Below are 21,861 nucleotides of genomic sequence, written 5' to 3'. Positions count from 1 at the left end.
TGCCTTCTATACCTGTATAGAGTGGCTTGGGCTGGGCTATTGTTGTTCTGTAGCTTTGTTGCCTCTGGAGGATTAGCAGCACATTGGACTGTTCTGAATTTTGCCTGTTCTCACAGATGTGCTGCCTGGGCCACTCTTTTCTGGCCCCGTGAGATATGTGATGTGTTTCTCCTACTTTGCTTTGTTTCGAAGTAATTTCTTTTCCTGTGTGCATGTGTCCTTGTGGTGTGTGTGTGTGTGTGTGTGTGTGTGTGTGTGTGTGTGTGTGTGTGTGTGTGTGTGTGAGAGAGAGAGAGAGAGATTCAAGGGAACAGAGTGTCTTTTACCTTCTTAGCTCCCAGCCTGCAATTCTTGGGTACTTTATTTTTGGTTGTAATCCTAGCTCCTTTGTCTTCCAGAATATCATATTCTAAGGTCTTTGCTCCTTTAATATGGAAAGTATTAAATTTTGTGTCATCTTGACTATGTTAGAATTGTTTCTTTCTTGCTTTATTAATTTATCCTGAGAGGAGTGTGATTAATGCTGTCTTGGCCTATGTTCTGTTCTTTCCCAGGAAGGGCACCTATTACCTTGCAATTACAAGTTCTAGGCACTGTAATTGACCCTGAAACTGTGACTCAGTCCTGCACTCTTGTAACCATAGGGACTAGTGCTCCTTTCTACCTTGCAACTGAGATGACAGACACTGTTCCCTTGTGATCAACCACCAATGCTCCTCTTTGCCATGGACCTGCAACCCAGAACTGCATACGGGAAATAGAGTTGCCAATTCATGTCAGCTACACCAAGTGCCAGCAAAGGGTTCCCTCTATTCATTTTCTAGCTAGTTGTTTTTTTTTTTAACATTTATTAATATTCATTTTTAACATGGTTACATGATTCATGCTCCTACTTTCCCCTTCACCCCCCGTACTCCCCCACCCATGTCAATGCACATTTCCACTGGTTTTATCATGTGTTCTTGATCAAGACCTATTTCCAAATTGTTGATAGTTGCATTGGTGTGGTAGTTTCGAGTCTACATCCCCAATCATGTCTACCCCAACCCATGTGTTCAAGCAGTTGTTTTTCTCTTTTGTGTTTCCTCTCCTGCAGTCCTTCCTATGAATGTGGGTAGCGTTCCTTACCATAAATCCCTCAGAGCTGTCCTGTGTCATTGCATTGCTGCTGGTACGATTTTACCACTGCTGCTTCTTCTGTGTTGCAAGTACCTCTAAGGTCTACTGCTGGTTTTGCTTTTGACTTCCTGAATTTGTCTTAAGCTGGAAAAATGTTTCTTCCTGACTTGTTACTGATTCTGCCATTCCAAAATTTGATTTCAGGTATTAATTTAAAGTTGTTTGAAGGGGAATGTTAGGAGGGTTCTTCTGAGTTGCTATCTCTCCTCTTCCATCTTGGCTCTGTCTCTCACCCTAGTTTTTTAAATTGCTTATTTAATTCAGTGATACTTTCTCCATTTTAAAAATACTTTTTTAAGAGAGAAATTTTTTTCTTAAAGGAATGCATTAGCTATATTCTAGAAATTTGGATACATGATGTCATTATTTTGTTTCAGATAGGTTTTAAGTATTCCTTTATCTTGTTCTTTGATTCACTAATTATTCAAGACATCATTAAATCCTTCTTATTCCTATTCATTATTTTCCTCTTTCACTTTCATAATTCACATAAAGGAAAGTCTTAATCAATAATGATTCAACTCTTCATACTTTCTCACCCTGAATTTTTTAATAAACAGTTATCAGACTTGAAGCCCAAGCCTCAAAACAGATAAAAATATAAAATGGACATTTTAAAAAATGCAAATAGATTTTTATTTGCATGAATCAAATTATATGCAAAGGTTTCTCACTAAAAAATGAGATCCATTTACTTTTTAACTTAGCTATGATTCACAATGTGAGTATACATAATTTTCACTAAGAAAACAGCTTTATTAAAAAAAAGTAGCTTAGCAGCTAATGCACATTCAAAAAATACCAAAATCCCCCAAATCATACGAGCACATTTAAATGACAATAGCAAACAAACCTGCTATCATTAGGATTCACATGAGTATCTATAGCCACTGAAGCTCATTGATACTTGTCACAAGTTCTCCAAATCTAGCAAATATTTTAATGTTGGCTGAGATACTTTTAACAGTCTATTACTGCCATCATTCCAAAATTTGGCAGAAAAGCCCAGAAATAACACAAACCTCTGTACTGCTGATGAAAACCTTTTGGGTCCAAAATATCACCAAAAATCTACATCATGCTGGTGGAAGGGTAGAGTAAGCTGAAGAATTATAAATAAAAAAACTATTCAGAAGCTCCTAGGCTTCATGTGAAATCCTCCCTCTCACTTGCCATTCAGGGGTACCCTCCCCCTAGGAAAAAACTTTACCACTTCCAGATGAACCTCCCTCCTCTGCCATGAGATTGTAATAGCCTTAAAAGGCATGTCTTTATATGTCCTATCCATTACAATGTGGAGGCAAGGGCTACGATAGTGAAATTCTCTTCAGATGTCTTATCCTTTACATTTTTGTAAATGTGGAGGTGGGAAATATGATAGTGCTACAGCACTTCACTTCAGCTACTAACTGGACCCTTTATCTCTTGTTACAGACAACTCAAAAGTAGGCAAATGATCTGTCAGAGGTATTGGTGCTACTGAATATCTAAAAATCATTTCTGAAGGCCCCTTAAAATCAATTTAAATTTTTTAGGTCATTAAGTTTTCCAAAGGTTGTATACAGGTTGTAACCAGTTTGATGGAATCCATTCATCATCATCTATGTGACAATTACCAATGGCAAAAAGGCACAAAAAGCCATTTAGGCAACATATGATCTTGATGGATCTGGTGACAAACCCAGCATCCATAAGGACCTGTGGTTTTGCCATGGAAAAAGGTTCGTGCAAGTTGTTTATGAACTCTTACAATGGTATTTTATTCAGTCCAGTCATATGGGGGATACAAATATAGTAACAGAACATATACCTAATGGCCAAAACACAGTAACTTGATGTGAATCAGTATAACAGAATATTAGATTAGATCAATATGTGAACTTATAAAACAAAATTAAACCTTGAAACAATCAGCAAATACAATATATATGACAGGATGCAGTCACTGAATTCAAGTTTTTTTTTTTTTTTTTTCAATTCTCATGGCTGCGTTAGTTATAGAGACTTCTTTGGTATCTGGAGGGGAAGAAAACTGAAAGAGTTAACAATGGAATCTGTAAAGGTTTAAAAATTCACCTTCAGACTCTGTAAGGTTCCTTCCCCTCCTCAGTATCATCATCCACCTAGATTCCTTTGGTCATACCTCTGGGGTTCCCCTTACCTGCACTGAGCATAGTATAGAAACTGGGACATGCTTGCAATTTTATGTATTAAATTGTTTGCAAATCTACTTCCTGTTTGGAAGAGTAGCCTTTCTTCCCCTCCTCACTAGGGGTAAAACACCAGGGAGCCACTTGCTTCCACTACCACATGGACAGGGAGTTAAGAGGGTAGAAGCATCTCCTAAGGCAGTGATAGGCAATTTTTAAAAATTTATTAAAATTTTTAAAATTTTTATTTTGAATATTTTCCCATAGTTACATATTTCATGTTCTTTCCCTCTCCTCCAACCCCCTCCCCCCGACCCCTTTTAGCCGAAGCACAATTTCACTGGGTTTTACATGTATCATTGAGCAAGACCTAATTCCATATTATTGATAGTTGGACTTGAGTTATTGTTTAGTGTCTACATCCCCAATCATATCCCCATCAGATAGGAAAATTTTTTAAAGAGGGGGCCAAAGGAAAGGAAATGCTCATCTGTCATCCTGTTTCAAAGGCAACTCTTTCGAAGTTTCATTGTATTATATCCTACACAAAGGAAGTGGGAGGTGTCTGAGGAAGTTGTGGTAGGGAGCCCTGGTAGATGTAGTCTCCCAGGGTCCTCAGAGACATTTTCAAAACACGTATTTTATATTGTCTAGAATTATTTTGAATGGAATTTCTATTTCTTTCTCTTGTTGTTAGACTATGTTGGTAACATATACAAATGCTAATGATTTATATTTAATTAAACCAACTCTTAGAGTCTTATTTATTAGTTCAATTGCTCTCTTATTTTCAGTTTTGTTAATTTCTCCTTTGATTTTTAGGATTTCCAATTTAGTCTTACTGGAAATTTTATTTTCTTCTTTCTTTAGCATTTTTTAGTTGCATGCCCAAATCATTGATCAGTTTTTTCCTCTGTTTTATTGATGTATTTAGACATATAAATTTTTCTTTAAGTACTTCTTTGACTATATCCCATAAATGCTGATATGTTATTTTCTCATTGTCATTCTCTTTAATGAATTTATTGATTGTTTCTATAATTTGTTCTTTGGCCTACTCCTTTTTTAGAATTAGATTATTTAGTTAACAATTTTTAATTTGTCTTTCTATATATTATTCATATTATTAAGCATTATATTATATTGATATATTAAGTAAATACATACTATTATTATATTGATTATAATTTTTATTGCATTAATATCTGAAAAAATGCACTTTTATTTCTGCTTTTTTGTATTTGTTTGGGATTTTTTGTGCCCTAATATATAGTGAGTTTTTGTGTGGGTGCCTAAAAGAAGATCTTTTCTATTCCTATTTAGTTTTCTTTCTAGAGACCTAGTAAATCTATCTTTTCTAAAATTTTGTTTACTTTATTTCCTTCTTGGGTTTTGTTTTGTTTTGTTTGCAGGGGGAGGATTGCAATGATATTGTTATGAGAGGGGAAAATTGAAGTCCCGCAAGAGAATAGTTTTACTATCTGTTCCCTCCTGAAGCTCATTTAATTTCTCCTTTAAAAATTTAGAAGTTCTACAATTTAGTATATATATATATACTTTTTTTTTTTTTTTGCTCTGGGGATGTCTTCAATGCAGAAAGCCACTGAGCCTTGACTTTGTCCAGCCAGATGGACTTCTGGTCCTCGCTTCAGGCTGGTGCCAGAGTCTGGGGATTCAAGGGGTAGGTCTGAGGTGCTCTTTTGCTGGTGTAGCCCACATCCTGGAATCCTGAAGTTAGCCAATGCCCAACTATAGAACCTAGAGTGGTAGGTAGGGGAGGTGGTTGGCCAGCACTTGTCTGTGTGTAGTTTTGCTTCCTCTTCCCCCTTATCCCATGAAAATTGACTCTCTCTGCCTACCTTTCAAGTTGTGTTCAGCAAAAGAGCCCTGTGACTCCCTTCTTGCTGTTGGGTTTGGATTCCTGTCTTTTTGAAGTGCTTTTTAAAGATTGTTTTGGAAGGATAATCTGAGTGGCTTCAGATTTTCCTGCTACTAAGCTGCCATCTTGACTCCATCCCTGGCGTTAGGATTATATTCAAGAGACTGCTCTCTGTTCAGCAGCTAGACAAAACTTCCCCCTGGAGAGAGTCAGAAGGCTGGTGCTATAGAACTTTCAACTGAAAATAGGCCTAATCTCTGCTTCTTTTAAGATATATATTTTAATATCTTCTATATATTTAATATCTTCTTGATGGTTGATTAATGATATTGACCTGACTGCAAATTAATACAGATGTGTTTTTAATTGATTTGGAGTTAATCTCAGGCAGAGTTGATGATTAGCCTAAGAAAACCCTCCTCAGCCAGGAATCAAGTTTAACTGTCAGAATCAGACAGTGAGAATTCTTCTTGAAAATGATGGACTAAACTATAATCAGTTCTTAGCAATAGGTAACTAATTTTATTTTGAAGGTAACAGGAATATCTTGAGGGGGTGAGGATCAAAAATCAAGTTGAGGATAGAGGTTAAAAAGGATTAACTAAACTAAACTAAAAACTAATTGATAAATAGCTAGGTAGATCCCCTTAGGGAAAAGCCTTAAAACAGAATCCTGTTACCCTGCTTTGGCAATCTTGGTAGCTGAACTAAACTTGGCTGGTTATAGATATCTGTTAATCTTCAGAGATGCTTTCTTGATTGTCTTAATGGTTATAGTTGTTGATGATGATCCAATATAGTTCAGCTTTCTTTATTAAATAATTTGACCTACGTAGCAGATCCTTAAATGAGACAGCTGACTTAAGTCTGTGGTGAAGCTTCTTGGTTTGGCAGGAGAGCTTTTCCCCTTCCACCCTTTTCTACCCACCTACTCACAGCTGAATCAGCTTTGCCTTGGGGTGGTCTCCTATTCATAGGGATACTCCAACAGTCTTCCACTGTCTCATGCCAGCTTTGGGCATTCTAAAATTTGCTACAGTTGGCACAAGATGGCTACTGGCAAAAGCTATTTACAATACAAGATGGTCATTTGCAAAAGCTATTTACACTGGTGCATATATGTTCAGTCTTGATATTACTTCATTGGCTTTTATCAAGTTGAAGTTTCCTTCCTTGTGTCTTAATTAGATCTATTTTTTTCTTTAGCTTCGTCTAAAGTAATGATTGCTACTGCTGCTTTTTTTTTTACTTCAGTTGAAGTACAATCATTTCTGCTTCAGCCTCTTACCTTTACTCTGTGTGTGTCTCCTGGCACCAAATGTGACTCTTGTAAACAACATATTGTAGGATTCTGTTTTTTAATCCACTCTACTACTCACTTCTGTTTTATGGTTGAGTTCATCCCAATCACATTCAAAGCAATGATTGCCAGTCGTGTATTTCCTTCCATCTTATTTTACCCTTTTGATCTTGTTATTTCTCTCTCCTTTCACTCTCTCCATCCTTCTAGATGGTTTGCTTTTAATCACCTCCATATTTCCTCATCCCTTCTATTACCCCCCTGAACCTTGTCTTATTCTCTTTCTCTGTAGGATAAGTTAGGATTCTATACCAAAATGAAAATGGTTGTTATTCCCTCTTTGAACCAATTTGATGAGAGTAAGGTTTAAGCATTGCCTATCATCACCCTTACCTCTCCTCCACTGGTTTGTTTTTCACCTGTTTAGGTAAGGTGATTTACCCCATTCTTCCTCTTCATTCTCTTTTCTCTCATTGCAATCATCTTTTTTTTATCCTCCTTGATTATTTTGTTGCATATCATGACATCCTAATCAACTTACTATCACTTCCTCTATGTATATTCCTTCTAACTGCTCTAATAATGATGAAAATTTTAAGACATAAATATCATCTTTCCATTTTGGTATATAAATAGTTTGACCTTATTGAATTCCTTAAATTTCCTCTTTCTTGTTTACCTTTCTATGCTTCTCTTGGGTCTTATATTTGGACTTTAGATGTTCTGCTTGGGCTTAGTCTTTTCATCAGGAATGCTTTGAAATCTTCTGTTTTATTAAAATGATCATTTTTTTTTCCCTCTGGAAAAATATACTCAGTTTTTCTCAGTAGGTGATTCTTGGTTTTAAAAGTAGTTCCTTTGCTTTCTGGTGTATCATATTCAAAGCCTTCCAATCCTTTAATGTAGAAACTAAGTCCCGTGTATCCTCACTGTGGCACCATGATATTTGAATTGTTTCTTTCTGGCAGTATTTTTTCCTTGGCTGGAGCTCATGAATTTTGCTATAAAATTCCTGGGATTTGACATTTTCGGATTTATTTTAGGAGGCAGTTAGTGGATTCTGTCCATTTCTATTTTATTCTCAAGAATATAAGACATTTTTCTTTGAAAATTTCTTGTAATATGATGTCTAGGCTTTCCCCCCCTTTATCCTGACTTTCTGGTAGTCTAATACATAAACAGTCTCTCCTGGAACTTTTTTCCATCTTAGTTATTTTTCCAATGAGCTGTTTTGTATTTTATTCCTTTTTCTTCATTCTTTTGATTTGTTTTATTGTTTCTTGATGTCTCATGAAATCATTAGCTTTTACTTGCCCAACTCTAAGTTTTAGTAGAAATCTCTTTTCTTCATTGAATTTTTTTCATCTTTTGTCCTTTTTTACTATTATTACTATGGCTTTTTTGTACCTTTTTTCAGTTTGGCCATTTCTGCTTTTGAAGGTGTTATTTTCTTCTTTTAACACTTTCATTTCTCTTTCCTATTTTTCCTCTGCCTTTCTTATTTGATATTTGAATTTCTTTTTGAGCTCTTCTGAAGGCTGAGACCAATTCCTATTTTTCTTTGAAGTTTTGCCTTTATCTTCTTAGTTTCCATAATAATTATTTATGTTTGAGTGTCTTTTTTGATATGATGTTTGCTCCTTTTTTATCCTTTTTCTTGACTTTTATTTTTATCTTAAAGATGGGCTCCGATGTCAGGGTTAATAGGGGCCACTATCTTAAACCTTGCTGCTACCCCGAGCTCTAATTCTTGGTTTTTTGCAAGTTTTTCAGTAAATATTTATTAAATGACTGCTTTGTGCAAGGCATTGTGCTGTGCACTGGGTATACAAAAAGAGGCACAAGGTAATCCCTGCCCTCATGTATCTTACAAACTAGTATTTATGTACCATTTTTTTCTGTGTCAAATGTTCTGTTCATCTCTGTCTTTCTTAGAAATGCCCCAAATGACTCTCTTTTTTGAAGGTCCAACTTTTTTTCATTGATAATTAGACAAAACTTTGCAAAATCTTTTAATTTCAGGCTCCACCTTAAGCTCTTTTCTTTGGATATCTTTTATTATCTTCTCCTTTTCCATTTTTTATGCCTTGAATTATTCTTGGCTTATTGTTTCCATATAGCTGAAGATCTTTCTCCTGAACACTTGAAAAATGTGTTATTTTTACAAAAATATAAATTATTAAGTTTAATTACTTTGTGCCTTATTATGGTAAGCATGGACTTTTTTTTTTCTCTGATGTTGGTTTGTTTTGATTTGATTTTCATTTATCTTTAATTAGAATTTGGTTGTAATATTCAAAAGTCCTGGTGAATTGTCTTGTATTATTTCCTACAATATGGTACTTTTTTATGGTACTTTTTTATCACAATTCAACTTGTCTGTCAGGCACTTTGACTTGTATATAATTTTTTTTTTAAAGATTGTTAACTGTTGCTTCTCTTCTGCCCAAATTTTCTTCCACTTCTGTCTTTGCCCTCCCTATCTGTTAGTCTCTCACTGACAGTCTTCTTTTTTAATAGATTCTCCATTATTTTTTTCCTTAACTGCTATTTGTCTTCTTTTTAGCTCTTTATTGAATGGCTTGATTTAATTATATTCTTAATATCTTCTTTTCAAAATATTTTCTTTCTTTTGAATAATTCTCACTTGTTTAATGATTTCCGGGAAATCTCTAGAATTCTCTTTTGCTTAAGATGGTGTAGAGGTTGACCTTTAAAAAATACATTTTATTGATTCTAATTGTCTTTATATCATAGTCATTTCCTTTTCTTAACCTCCTACCTTCTAAATTGAATTTTTGTGACAAAGAAAAAGTTAACTAAAAACACTCAGCATAATGTCAGTAGTATTCTTTCTTAGCGGTCTCAATAAATGCTAGTTCATTAGTAGGTCTTCTCTTTCCCAAACTATGAGAGGAAAGTTATATTTTGCTTTATTTCTTCTGAGAACTCCAAGATTTTCCGTTACTTATAGTTCAACTTTTTCTGAGAGTTCTTTTGTTTTTTATTGTTGTAAGTCACTCCATATGTTGTTCTCCTGGTTCTACTTCTTTTCCTATGTGTCACTTCATTAAATCTTACCATATTTCTTTGAATTTTTCATATTGCTTATTTCCTATAACACAATAATATTACATTTATTTACCATAACCTTTTTTCAACCACTTCCTAAAAGGTGGACACATATTTTGCTTCCTGTTTTTGGCCACCATAAAGAGTACTTATCTTTTTATATATGAGATATTTATTTCTCTCTTTAACTTCATTAGGTTCTATGTCCACTATTTGGATTGCTGAGTTTAAATGGAAGTTGTTCGTTATATTCTGGTCTCTGAGGTTTTACACATTCTAGCAGTAAATATCATGTCCTGGAAAAATAGGAAATATTTAAAAGAGGGAAGACTCTAGAATTAAGAGGGGTTGAAAAAAGTTTTTTGTAGAGGATGAAATTTTAGTTGGAACTTAAAAAATGCCAAGTGGTAGAGATGAGGAGAGATGATATTTCAGGAATGAGAGACTGCACAGATCCCAAAAGCTGACTGGTTTCCTCAGTAAAGCAAAATCTATCAATCTTTCAATCATCAAGGACACTTTAAATACCTACTTCTTATTATGCACTGTGCCAAGTGTCAAGAGAAGAGGAAAACACTGCCCTCAAGTAACTTATATTGTTAACAAGAGAGATAAGATCTGTATTTTATTTTTCTTAATCCCTCCTTTGATAAAATAAACTTCCAGTGATGTCTTTTCCTCTGCCAAACATAAATCTTCAACTTTTCTCCTATTTATCATCTTAGAGAGTTACTCAAGGTAATGAGAAATGAAATTACTTGCTCAGATTCATACTGCCTATGTTTCAGTCAAGATGTAAATTTAAGTCTTCCTGACTTGTAGGATTGATCTTAATCAACCAAATTACACTGTCTCTAAACATATACATGTGTAATTTATATGAATATAGGCAAGTACATATATTCAAGTATATGTGTATAAAAAGAATACAGTCAGTAAACAATTACCAAGTGCTTATTGTGTGCCAGGCCCTGTGCTATGTTCTGAAGATAAAAAAAAGCAAAAGATAGTTTCTGCCTCCTAGGAGTTCTCAGTTTAATGAGGGAAGTAACCAGGAAACATATATATACAAAACACTACTTACAGGAAAAATAAGAGTAGGAAGACACTAGAATTAAGGGTTTGAGAAAGGTTTCATTTGAAGATGAAATTTTAGTTAGGACTTAAAGGAAGCCAGGAAAGCCAGTTGGTAGAGAAGAGGATGCAGAGCATTCAAAAGACAGAGAGCTGTTAGAGAAAATATCCAGAGCTAAGAGAGAAGGATTGTCTTGTTTGTGAAACATCAAGGAAGCTATGGATCAAAAAGTATGTGTAAGGCCTACATGAACTGATGCAGAGTGAAATAAGCAGAACCAGGAAAACATTGTACACAGTAACAGCAATATTGGTGAATGATCAAATGTGATAGATTTTGCTACTAATAGCAATACAAGGAATGATCCAGAACTATTCTGAGGGATTTATGAAAAAGAATGCTATCTACCTCCAGAGAAAGAACTTTTAGAGTGAGAATGTAGATGGCAGAATATGATTTATCACTTGTTTATTTGGATATAGTGTTTTAGGATTTTGATTTTGTAAGATTATTCACTTTGTAGGAAAATATAAGTAATGGGGTCACCAGGGATATTAAAATCAACTATGGGGTTTGTGGGAACACTCTCTGGGATATAAGAGAGACTATAACTGAACACTGAAGTCTTGTACAGCTACACCACTCCCAACTGATAAAATAACAGCCAACTGTCACTCTGACCAGAGGCCTTGAATTAACTGACAAGGTAACAAGGTGAAATTGGGTTTTAATTAGAAACAACTAAAAGGAGGGATAGGAATGACTACTCTAAAATCTTAACACCTAATAACAAAACCCAAAGGGACAGGGAAGGACTTATTCACTACACTAATCTAAGCTATCTAACTAACAGGGCCCAAGGAGCCATACTGGAGTCTCTGGGTTTCTGCCTCAAACCTGGAACCTGCCAGGTTTGAGTACAGCTGGGGCTTTTGTGGCTTTGGGATTTCTCACTGCAATCCACTGATGATGTCTGGATGCCAGGAGCTACAGTTGTCTCAGGAACCAAGTAGTAAGGGGTTTGCTTGAAGCACTGTCCTCTTCTCTTGTTCTTTCCTTAAATGCCACACCACTCAGGATCCCAGGGGAAAACAGGATGCAAGGTGTCCTTTGCTCTGAGGTCTCCCAGGCTAGCAACAGTTTTTGCCTACCACTCATGGAGTCCACACACAGAACACAGATAGACTTCCTCCTCCTTCATTCCAACCTGGAATTCCCAGCTCCAGCTCCTTCCTGCTAGGTATTTCCTAATCAATATATAATCAATACCTAATAACTAGCTAATCTAATCTTACTCATAACAACTTACAAAAAATGAATAATATAGAAATGTTTTGTATGATGAAAAATGTATAACCCAGAATGAATTGCTTTCTAGCTCTGTGAGGGGGGAGAGAAGGAGGGAAGAAGACAACTTGGATCATATAACTTCAGAAAATTCATGTGGAAATTTGTTATTAAAATAAAAATAAATACATTTTAAAAAAGAAAACAAATTGTAAATGCAGAAGTAGGGCTCAGCACTGGGGATTTCATGAAGGATCTCATTAAAATTTACTACCATTACATAAAAAAAATGTCTCAGGCAACAAGGCATAAAAAAACTGAAGGTAGGGTAATGGGGCTGGATTGTGAAGGTCAAACTGAGCATTTTGTATTTGATCATGGAAATGATAGGGAACCAATGTAGTTTATTGTGTATAGGGTGACATGTTTGAACCTGAATTTTAGGAAAAACACTCTGGTGGCTGAATGGAGAATGGATAAGAGTGGGGAGAGACCTGAGGCAGGCAGCCTTACCAGGATATTGTAGTAATCCAGACATGATGTTTTAATGGCTTGTTCTAGAATGTTGGCAGTAACAGAAGAGAGAAAGGGTTCATATTCAAGACATTTTGAAAAGGTGAAATCAATAGGCGTTGTTGACAGATTGGATATAGGGTTTAAAGAGATTTTTAAAAAGGTGAAATCAACAGGCTTTGTTGGCAGATTGAATATGGGGGTGTGAGTGAGACATTGTTAAGGACTCAAGCATGACTCCTATGTTATAAGGTTGAAGGATTGGGAAAAATATTTCCCTCTACAATAATGGGGAAGTTGATGAATAGGGAGTATTTAGGGGGAAAAAATAATGTCACTTTTGGACATGTTGAGTTTAAAGATGTCTTCTGATCATACAGTTTAAGATATCTGAAAGGTAATTAGAGTTGTCAAATTTTTAAAAAAGGTAATTTTTGTGAAGGAAGGCAGCAGTGGCTGAAGGGATCAGTTAATGTTTCATATAGAAAGTTTAAATTTTGGAGGAAAGCTTGAATTCCAAGAGGCAGAATTGAGAAGGAAGAGCATTCTACCCATGGGGAATAGTCGTCCAAATACATAGAGATGGATGATGGAATGTTGTCTTTGAGCAATATTGGGATTTATCCAAGATTAAAAGGAATTAATAAATTGTAATTTGTAATACTTTCATTAATGAGATAACAAAACCATTAAGATCTATATCAGAGTTTAAAGGGATCTTTTCTGGACTCATTCATTCAGGCTTGATAACTTATTAGAAATTGGATCAATTCAGAGACCATTCTGGGAAGTGCAGTAACAATTACAGTGTCTGGTTGTCCTTTTTTAGACTCATAAAAATGTGAGAGAATCCTTGAACTAATAATGTTAAGAACAGAGCAAGCCTGAATATGGTCCTTTAGGACAACTTAAAGAAATTCATAGTAGGTATGTCTCTAAGGGCAGCTGGGTGGCTCAGTGGATTGAGAACCAGGCCTAGAGACTGGAGGTCCTAGGTTCAAGTCCGGCCTTGGACACTTCCAGCTGTGTGACCTTGGGCAAGTCACTTGACCCCTATCGCCCACCCTTACCACTCCTGGGCTAAGGAAGGTCCCTAGCCCGGATGAAAAAGGAGGAGGGTTGGGCGTGGGGCTAGCAACCCCACCCTGTAAAAACTACATCTGCTAAAGAAACTGCAACCTAAAGTAGGGGCAGCTGGGCTAGCTCAGTGGATTGAGAGCCAGGCCTAGAAACGAAAGGTCCTAGGTTCAAATCCGGGCTCAGACACTTCCCAGCTGGGTGACCCTGAGCGACCCATTGCCTACTGGTTGTGGCCCTATGCTCCTAGAATGGAGTCCCAGGATAAAAAAAAGAAATGTCTCTAAGAGAAATAGGTAAATAGTCCTAAAATGTTCTACTTAACACAGTATAGAAAGTTGTTTGGTTTGAAAGATTCCATGCCAGAATAAAATCTTTGTGTTTTGGAGAAGACTCAGAGGTGCAAAAGATCACAGTAGAGACTTATAGAGCAACAATATTCTCTCAATTTTAACCAAATATTTCAGTGTTCTTGCCACTTTGACCTGTTTTCTCAACCTACACACACATTTATGAGAATGTCTTTTGGTTCAAGTTAGATATTTTGTTCATTGTTTCTTGTTTATATTCTCTGATTTTATGACTCACCATATGATAGTGTTGTTTTAATAGACTATTAAGTTAAAATAAGAAGTCAACTCATTTGTTCATTCAAAAATTTATATTTTGTCCTATTGATTAAAATGAATATATCCCTGCAGGTGGCTACATCAATACTTTATTCACTGGGAGTCAGAAAGAACTGTTTTCTGGATGTGTATCATACTATATTTATGTTATTACTGATAATGTAAATATGTCACTTATCAATAACATTTTCATTTCATTTCTTTACATACATTGTGATAATTTGGCACCCTTTAATTGCCTATAGGACAAAGCTCTAATCCTAAGCAAAAGCACTTAAAATCTGGAATTTTTATTTAAATCTTTGAAAACAAATGTTATAGCAACAGTTTTTAACAGCATTTCTTGAAGCATATTTCCAAATCAAATGTTACCCATCACTACAATATTGTTGTTCTTATGCTGTCAGATGAGAAAACCAGTGTTTTTCAATGAAGCAAAACAGATTAATCACGTTCTAGGAGGAAAGGGCTGTCATTACTACAAAATGACTTTAAATCTTAACTTTTCACTTGCTTTTATAATTCTGGATTTCTCCCCTTGACCCCTTTTTATATTGTCATTTTACTTCAGATAAATGCCGTGTCCCTGTACCTTCTTTACCTTGTGGAAATGATTTCCTCAGGACTTCAGATTATCTACAACACTGATGAGGTAATATTGTCTAAATTTTTACAGGAATAAAACACATTTCCTAAATGTATCTCATTTGGTTTTTGTTTGACTTATTTGGTATAACATCAAATTGAATTATTTCTCGTATTCACATGTTCATTCATCAGGAGATATGTAGGAAGAAAGTCTTTATATTTTTAGAACATCACACCAAAAATAAGCAGAACATATAACAGGTTGTAAGATTTTATTTCTGTAAAGACTACATTTAAAATGGTCTGAAATAAAAATTTGTAACTTTCTCAAAATTTAATGATGATAAAATGGCAGTCATTCCACTAGATTTTTCCTTCTCATATTCTTCCTCATGCTCCATTGCTTTTTTTTTTGCTTGGGATTTTAAAGTTAAAAGCATATTTTTATTGCTATCATATTGTGTTCTTATTTTTGCTGTTTGGACACCAGCAAAGTATTTGATATTTTCCCAAAGACAAATAACATACTCCTTTTTTTTTAGGTCTTTATAATGCTAATATGAAGAGAAATGCTCGTTATACCACATATAGACTTAACTACTTCACAAAGACATGTGCTTCCTTTTCCCCTATAAAGTCCTACATTTAGTGCTCTGGTTTAAGGAAATTGAAGTCCCTGTTACAACTGGCCATCTATAACTACTCACTGATTGATTTATTGAGTAATTTTCTAATACTCAACATACTTGAGAGTGTTCAATTCATTAAACACCTGTCAGGGCATGGAGCAGTCCTGAGAAAAGAAAAAGAAAAGAAGAAAGGAAAAGAAAGAAAGAAAAATTCCTGCACACTCATTTTTAAATATCTGAAGCTGTAGTTTCTAATCTGTTAAATCTTTTTTTAGCTCCTATCATCAATACAATAATGATCTAATAGTAAATGAAAAACTCTTTAATAAGAGAAGAATTTTTTAAAGTGGATGTTTCTTGCATTCTCTTCAGGCAAATAAATGCTTTGGTTTTATTTAATTCAATAACATATTAAATACTTAATATGTGTACATGAATTTATTATATTTTGGGGATACAAATATGAAAAGAGACAAGGTCTCTGTTTTCAAAGAATTTGTAAGTATGTATGTGTGTATATGTGTGTGAATATATACATACATGTATCTCTGTGTGTACACATGTATATATACATATGTGTATGTGTGTATTCACATTACTGTATTGGAAGACAGACTGCGATATTCAGTGATTTGTTTACATTTTTCCAACAAAATGTTAAACAGTAGATTCAGAACCAGACAACTAGGATCCAAAGTTCAGCTCCATCATTTTTAATTGTGTTCTTGAGCAATGATTTAATCTTTTTTGGTCCCAGTTCCCTCATTCATAAAATATGGGAAATTAGTTAGTTGATCATTTCAAACTCTGAAATCTTCTGTTCTTCTATTTGCTTGTGTTTAAGGCCTCATGGCACAGTAGGAAAAGCCCTGGTTTGTAGTCCTGATATTAATATCTTCAATTTGGATGATCATTTCATCATACAATGCTAAGCACCCAATACATTGCTGATCAATAATAATTTTTCCTCTTAGAATGTTAAAATATTTGAAAATAAGGTCCAAATATTCTCCTTGCTTTGCAATCCCTTCTGGAACCAAATTATGTCCTGTTCATTCAGCAAACACTTAGTATATGACTGACTGAATAATCAAGTACACATTGAGATTCTTACCCTTCTCCATTACCTGTCAATAATTCTACCTAGTTTCAAGGAAAAGTAAACCCACATCATTTTAGAAAATAGTTCTATGGATTTTTGTGACCAAAAAAAAAAAAAACCAAAAAAACCCATCTCCTGGTGGTAAACTTTTTCTTGATGAACTTTGCCACACTCAGCCAGGCTGATGGCCTTTAGTCAACAATCCATCAATGAACCTTCAAGAACTGTGTTCCACTGGGAACTTTCATATGTATTTTGTGAATGTCTTTAAATGTTTAAATAAAAATGCTTCTTTAGTAGTTTTTCAAAGCCTTCAGCATGTTTGTCATTTTACCACTATGTCTACCCTTTCTACTGATACAGATCATAATTCCTCTCTTACCTTAATAGTTGGTTTTGTTACTTCTATGAGTAGAGAAATTCATTACCTTCTTGAAAGAAGCATTTCCAAACTTAAATAGGTATTTTCTTGGAGTCATTTTGCCCATATTTGAAGGCTTTTGCAGTTTAATATCTGCCTGAACTCATATTCCCTCACGACACCTTCTGGAATCAGAGTCACTTCCATACAGTTTAGGAAATAGATTAGCAGGTGAGCAGATATGTTTTCATTCATGTATGAAAAAAAGAGGAAAATGAAAAAGACCAGGTTGAACCCACTTCTGCATTTTGCCTACTTGTCTTGTTTTCTTTTCATTTGGAAAGCTCATATATTGCATTAAACTTACACCTTGTATAATTAAAACATCCTGCTTTTCCATTGATTAATGGATCTATCATTTACATTGGAGAGTAAGAAAGTTAATGAACTGCTTTATTATATTCAGAATGTAAGGACAGAAACTTCCACAAATGAATTCTCTAACTGTGAAGGTAATTGAATTATTCAGAAAAGAGGTTCTCTATCATTTCCTCTCCCTCCCCACAAAAGTTTTGGGTGACTGTAGTTTTTAACTAGAATATGATGCTGTTTCTTTTTTCCTTTTGGGCATTGTGATTTTCCCTCCCTACATATGAAAGATAAACTACTGGCTATCTGTAGCATAGTTTCAATATTCATGCAAATGAGCAAAAGAAATATATCTAAAACCTTTTTAAAAGGAAAAGCTCCCCTTCCAGATGTTTTCTTTTAAACTTCAGGAATTTTTAAAATCCCACATATCTACTACTTTCTTTAGGTTTTGCTCATTCTTTGTAAAGTCATCGGGACTTGGGTCATTCAACCAATGATAAAAAATGGTGTGTATATGTTTGATCAAAATAAAAATTGAAGTGTTTTTCTTGTCTTTCTTGCCTTGTCTGTGTCCTTCATAATGACAGTCCAATTTTTTTCAAGAAATCATGGAATAGTAGAAGAAATGCTGAATTTGAATGCTAGCTCTATTATTTGCTTATTGTATGACTGAGTACAAATTACTTTTCTTCTCTGAACCTTAGTATTCTCTGTTCTTACTGGTGGAAAATAATACCAGCAATATCTGCTTCTTCAGGAATATGTTTTATAAAGCTTTATAAAGTGCTATATAAATGTGAGTTAATATCACTAGAAAGAATTTTATATGACCAGAGTGGCATACAAGGACAGAATTTTAGTAGAAATAGTCTTTTGGCAATTCAACATGAGCAGGCTCTATATTAGAGACCCATTTTCCCAAAGCAAATGTGTTCCTGAGATAGTAAAAACAAATAAAAAGCGAATAGTCTTATTTAGCCAGAAATTGCTATATATTTCAGGTTTTGAGAAAGTTTTAATATGAATGCTTTGAATTTGATAATATAAATGCTACTTGAAATAGTATTTTTAATGATGTCTTTTTTAATGATATGATGCCTAGAAATGCAATGATTCATATATCAATTGTACTTTTTTCTTTTAATTCTGTTAAGAAATTTTCATCTTTAGTTATCAAGGCCCTGCTATATTAAAAATATCCATCTTTAAAGTAGTCGATTTCAGGAATTATTTAGGCTTTGTTTTTCTTTATGAAAATTATCCAAAGCCCCTTTTTAGGCTCTATTACCTGAAGAATCATTAGGACAAAGGAAAATCCATTGCAATCCATATTGTAAAGATTTTGTAAATTATGAGATTCTGAAAATTATCAAATAGACAAATATTGACTATTCAAAAAAATCATTTGACCATACCAGATTTTGATTGCTGGTACTTAATTTGAAAAAATTAAGGAAAGTCAGAAAATGTATCATTTGAAGAACAATGTACTACAATAATCCAAATCGAGGTTATCAATATGTTCATGGCATGCCATATGCCATCACTCTAGATAGATATAAGTATATTGTTCTTAATTATGGTAAGCACTTAGCAAATGGATTTTGAATGATTGCATCCATAAAGTCAGTTACTGAAAGGGAAAAGAGTAGATATAGAATACTATTAATACAAGTGAAGGTTTCAAAAACAAATTTTGTCAATGGAGTCCTCTGGACTATTTTGAATTTAAGGTAATACTAACTAATAGTAAAAATAGCCAGCATGTTTGTGGTTAAGATTTGCCTAGCCCTTTACAAATATTATTTCATTTTATGCTTACGATAATATTGGGAGGTAGGTGTTATTGTTATCCCCATTTTACAAATGAGAAAATTGAGACTCAGAGGATTAAGTGATTTGCCCAGTGTCCATCTCATACCATGTGAATGTTTTATGGTCAGATTTTGATCAGATCTTCCTGGCTCCATGTCAGTACACTATCCACTTTACTATATAGATACCTATCTTTTATTTTTTTTAAGTATCTACTTTTGGGAGCAGGTAGGTGTCTCAGTGAAGAGAACCAGGCCTAGAGAAGGGAGGTCCTGGGTTCAAATTTGGCCTAAGAAATCTCCTAGCTGTGTGATGCTGGGAACCAATACTTCTTATTGATTCTAAGATCTACTTCTTTCCTCATTTTTTGTATATCCCTTTTAAATTGTTGGAACAATATAGTAATTTTAAGGGCTTCTCTTAACTGTGTGACAGATATAGTAATTTTCAATGACATCTTTTTATAAATGATTATTTTTAGTTACAGACCAGGAATAATGAGGCATAGTACTTATTTTTGACTTTCTCCAGTTTCTCCTTCTTTCTTACTATGGTTGACTTTTTAAATAATCCTATCTACACCCACTTCAATAGGTTGGAGTGATACCCTAGCATTGTGACCAACTACAATCATTATAATGCAGCTACTGCACAATATTTTTTTTAACAATTATCTCTTTAAACCTAGTGTAGGGGTAATATATTCCTACTGCTTCTTATATTAGCACCTGAACTTCCATTAGTGTGCTTCCCATTTACATAAAATCAGTCATAGTGACACCATTGACTTTTAAGCCTGAAACATTTACCAAATGATGACAAAAATTTGATTACTGACATTTACTCAACAGAAAGCAAGATCAAGTATATTCCTAATGCTGATAATTTATGTGAGTTTATTTTGTATCCTGCTACTTTGCTAAAATTGATAATTTGAAACTCCAGAGAAAGAATGGATAAATAGAAATAAGCAAGACAGTTTTATATTTACGTATCTTTTTGTCAAATGATGCCTTTTTTATAGGGTGGAGGGAGTTACCTTGGTATTTTAATGTAATAAATAAATAAATTCAAATTAAAAAAATAGAAGTCAAGAGCAAGATACATTCATAGTTAGAAAAAGATAGCAAAGAACTCAAGTAGGGTACTCCAATTACTTGGGTCAAATCATGATCTTGATATCCTTGGGTCTCTTTAGAGAATAGTCTGCTTCATTTATCATCTGCCAGACAGAACCATTTTTCTGCTGAATCAGTAAAACGTTCTTTTACACAGCTACCATTGGTAGAGTCTTAAAATATTATGGTCTCTGAGTGTCAAACAATTCCCTTAATCTGGTGAACTGCCAAATACTTTAGATCTGCTATGGAATTCTTCAGGATTTTCTTTCTTTCAAGTTATAAATAGCAATTGGGTCATGAAGGTCTATTGATATTTTCACTTTGCTTGAGTATATGGGTATATGGCTGTGTGCTATATAGTATAGATTGTACAGAACTTGAAGTCAGAAAGACTGAGTCCAGAACCTCACTTAAACGCTGTAGGTAAAAGATTTTCCAAACAAAATATTATTTAAATATGAGTTGTTATGATAGTGCTGTTTCAGCAGTGCTTCATTTGTAAATTTTCTGATTTTGTTTTCCTTAGTTTACACTTTAAAAAATAAAATGAAAAGAATTTCATCTCTCTGGCTTTTCCTAATCTTCCTCACAAATAAATATGTTTCATAAATTTTGCTTCTTTGCTTTATAGTTGTTTTCAGGAGCTCAGTTAACTCTAGTTGTGGCATAAATTTACTTTTTCAAGTTGTTTCAATTTATATCACCTTCCCTTGCTCATGAAATTAACTTCTTGTCAGTTACAGTGATTCTTCAGAATTCACTTTTATATTAAAGACAGAATATACAGAAAAAGTTACTTGACAACTTTGTAATGCTTCTTTCTAAAAATAACAATGAAGACGCTAGTCTGATTGTACTGGTGCAACTGAGAGGTTATTCTGCTTCCTGCTACATTAGAGCTTGATGTCACAAACCATTTTATCTAATGAATGCATTCAGAACAGTTTGAAATGCCAAGAAACCTGGATATAGCCTCAGATTCTAATCCTTTTTGAAGTGGTTGTTTAAAAGTAGTTGCCACATAACTCATTGCTAGCAGTCCATAACCCTGACTCTTCATCTGAAATATCCATTTGTATCTCAGAAGCAAATGTATAAATAAATAAGTTTAAAAATATTTTATAAATATTGTATGAGCTGAAAGCATTCAGGGGCATCTAGATGGTTCATTGGATAAAGTACTGGACCTACAGTCAGGGAGACCTAAGTTTAAATCCTATCTTAGATGCTTATTAGCTGTGTTAGCATGGGCAAGTTACTTAATCTGTGTGCCTCAGTTTCTTCTTCTTTAAAAGGATTATTCTAATTAATGTCTGCTTCTCAGACTTGTGAATATAAAATGGGATCATATTTGTAAAGCACTTTGCAAAGCTTAAAATACTATATGTATTTCAACTATTGTTATTATTATATAACTTCCCCAAAAGAGAAACCTGTAAAGTCACAAAATCTCCCTTTTTATCTTTTAAAATTATTGTTACCTCTTCAAATATCGTTCACAGCTTATTAATTAACCATTCTTTGACACTGTGAATGAAAGAATATTTTATCATATTTTGTTTATCATAATTGAAGGGATTTGGGAGCTTACTACATGTTGTTTTAGATATCTGTAAGGATATCCATAGAATAATTGACTGGTCAAACAGATTATGTAAAGAAAGAGGATTTAAGAATCATATAAATTCCCAATATTTTCATCAGCACAAAAA

The 21,861-nt window shown here is 34.2% G+C and overlaps 1 protein-coding gene across 2 annotated transcripts in view; it reads left to right on the top strand.

Annotated features, from left to right (window-relative positions):
• The window catches only part of PHKB (phosphorylase kinase regulatory subunit beta), a 231,915-nt gene that overhangs the window by 52,356 nt on the left and 157,698 nt on the right, over positions 1-21,861 (top strand). For both annotated transcript variants that reach the window (XM_044664172.1, XM_044664174.1), the window contains exon 6: positions 14,733-14,813. In XM_044664172.1, the coding sequence (XP_044520107.1) occupies positions 14,733-14,813 (81 nt within the window). The remainder of the gene's footprint in view (positions 1-14,732; positions 14,814-21,861) is intronic.

The sequence above is a fragment of the Gracilinanus agilis genome, chromosome 2 (assembly GCF_016433145.1).
Source record: "Gracilinanus agilis isolate LMUSP501 chromosome 2, AgileGrace, whole genome shotgun sequence".
Taxonomy (NCBI): domain Eukaryota; kingdom Metazoa; phylum Chordata; class Mammalia; order Didelphimorphia; family Didelphidae; genus Gracilinanus; species Gracilinanus agilis.
Note: the sequence above shows the minus strand (reverse complement) of the source record. Positions and strands in the feature narration are given on the sequence as shown.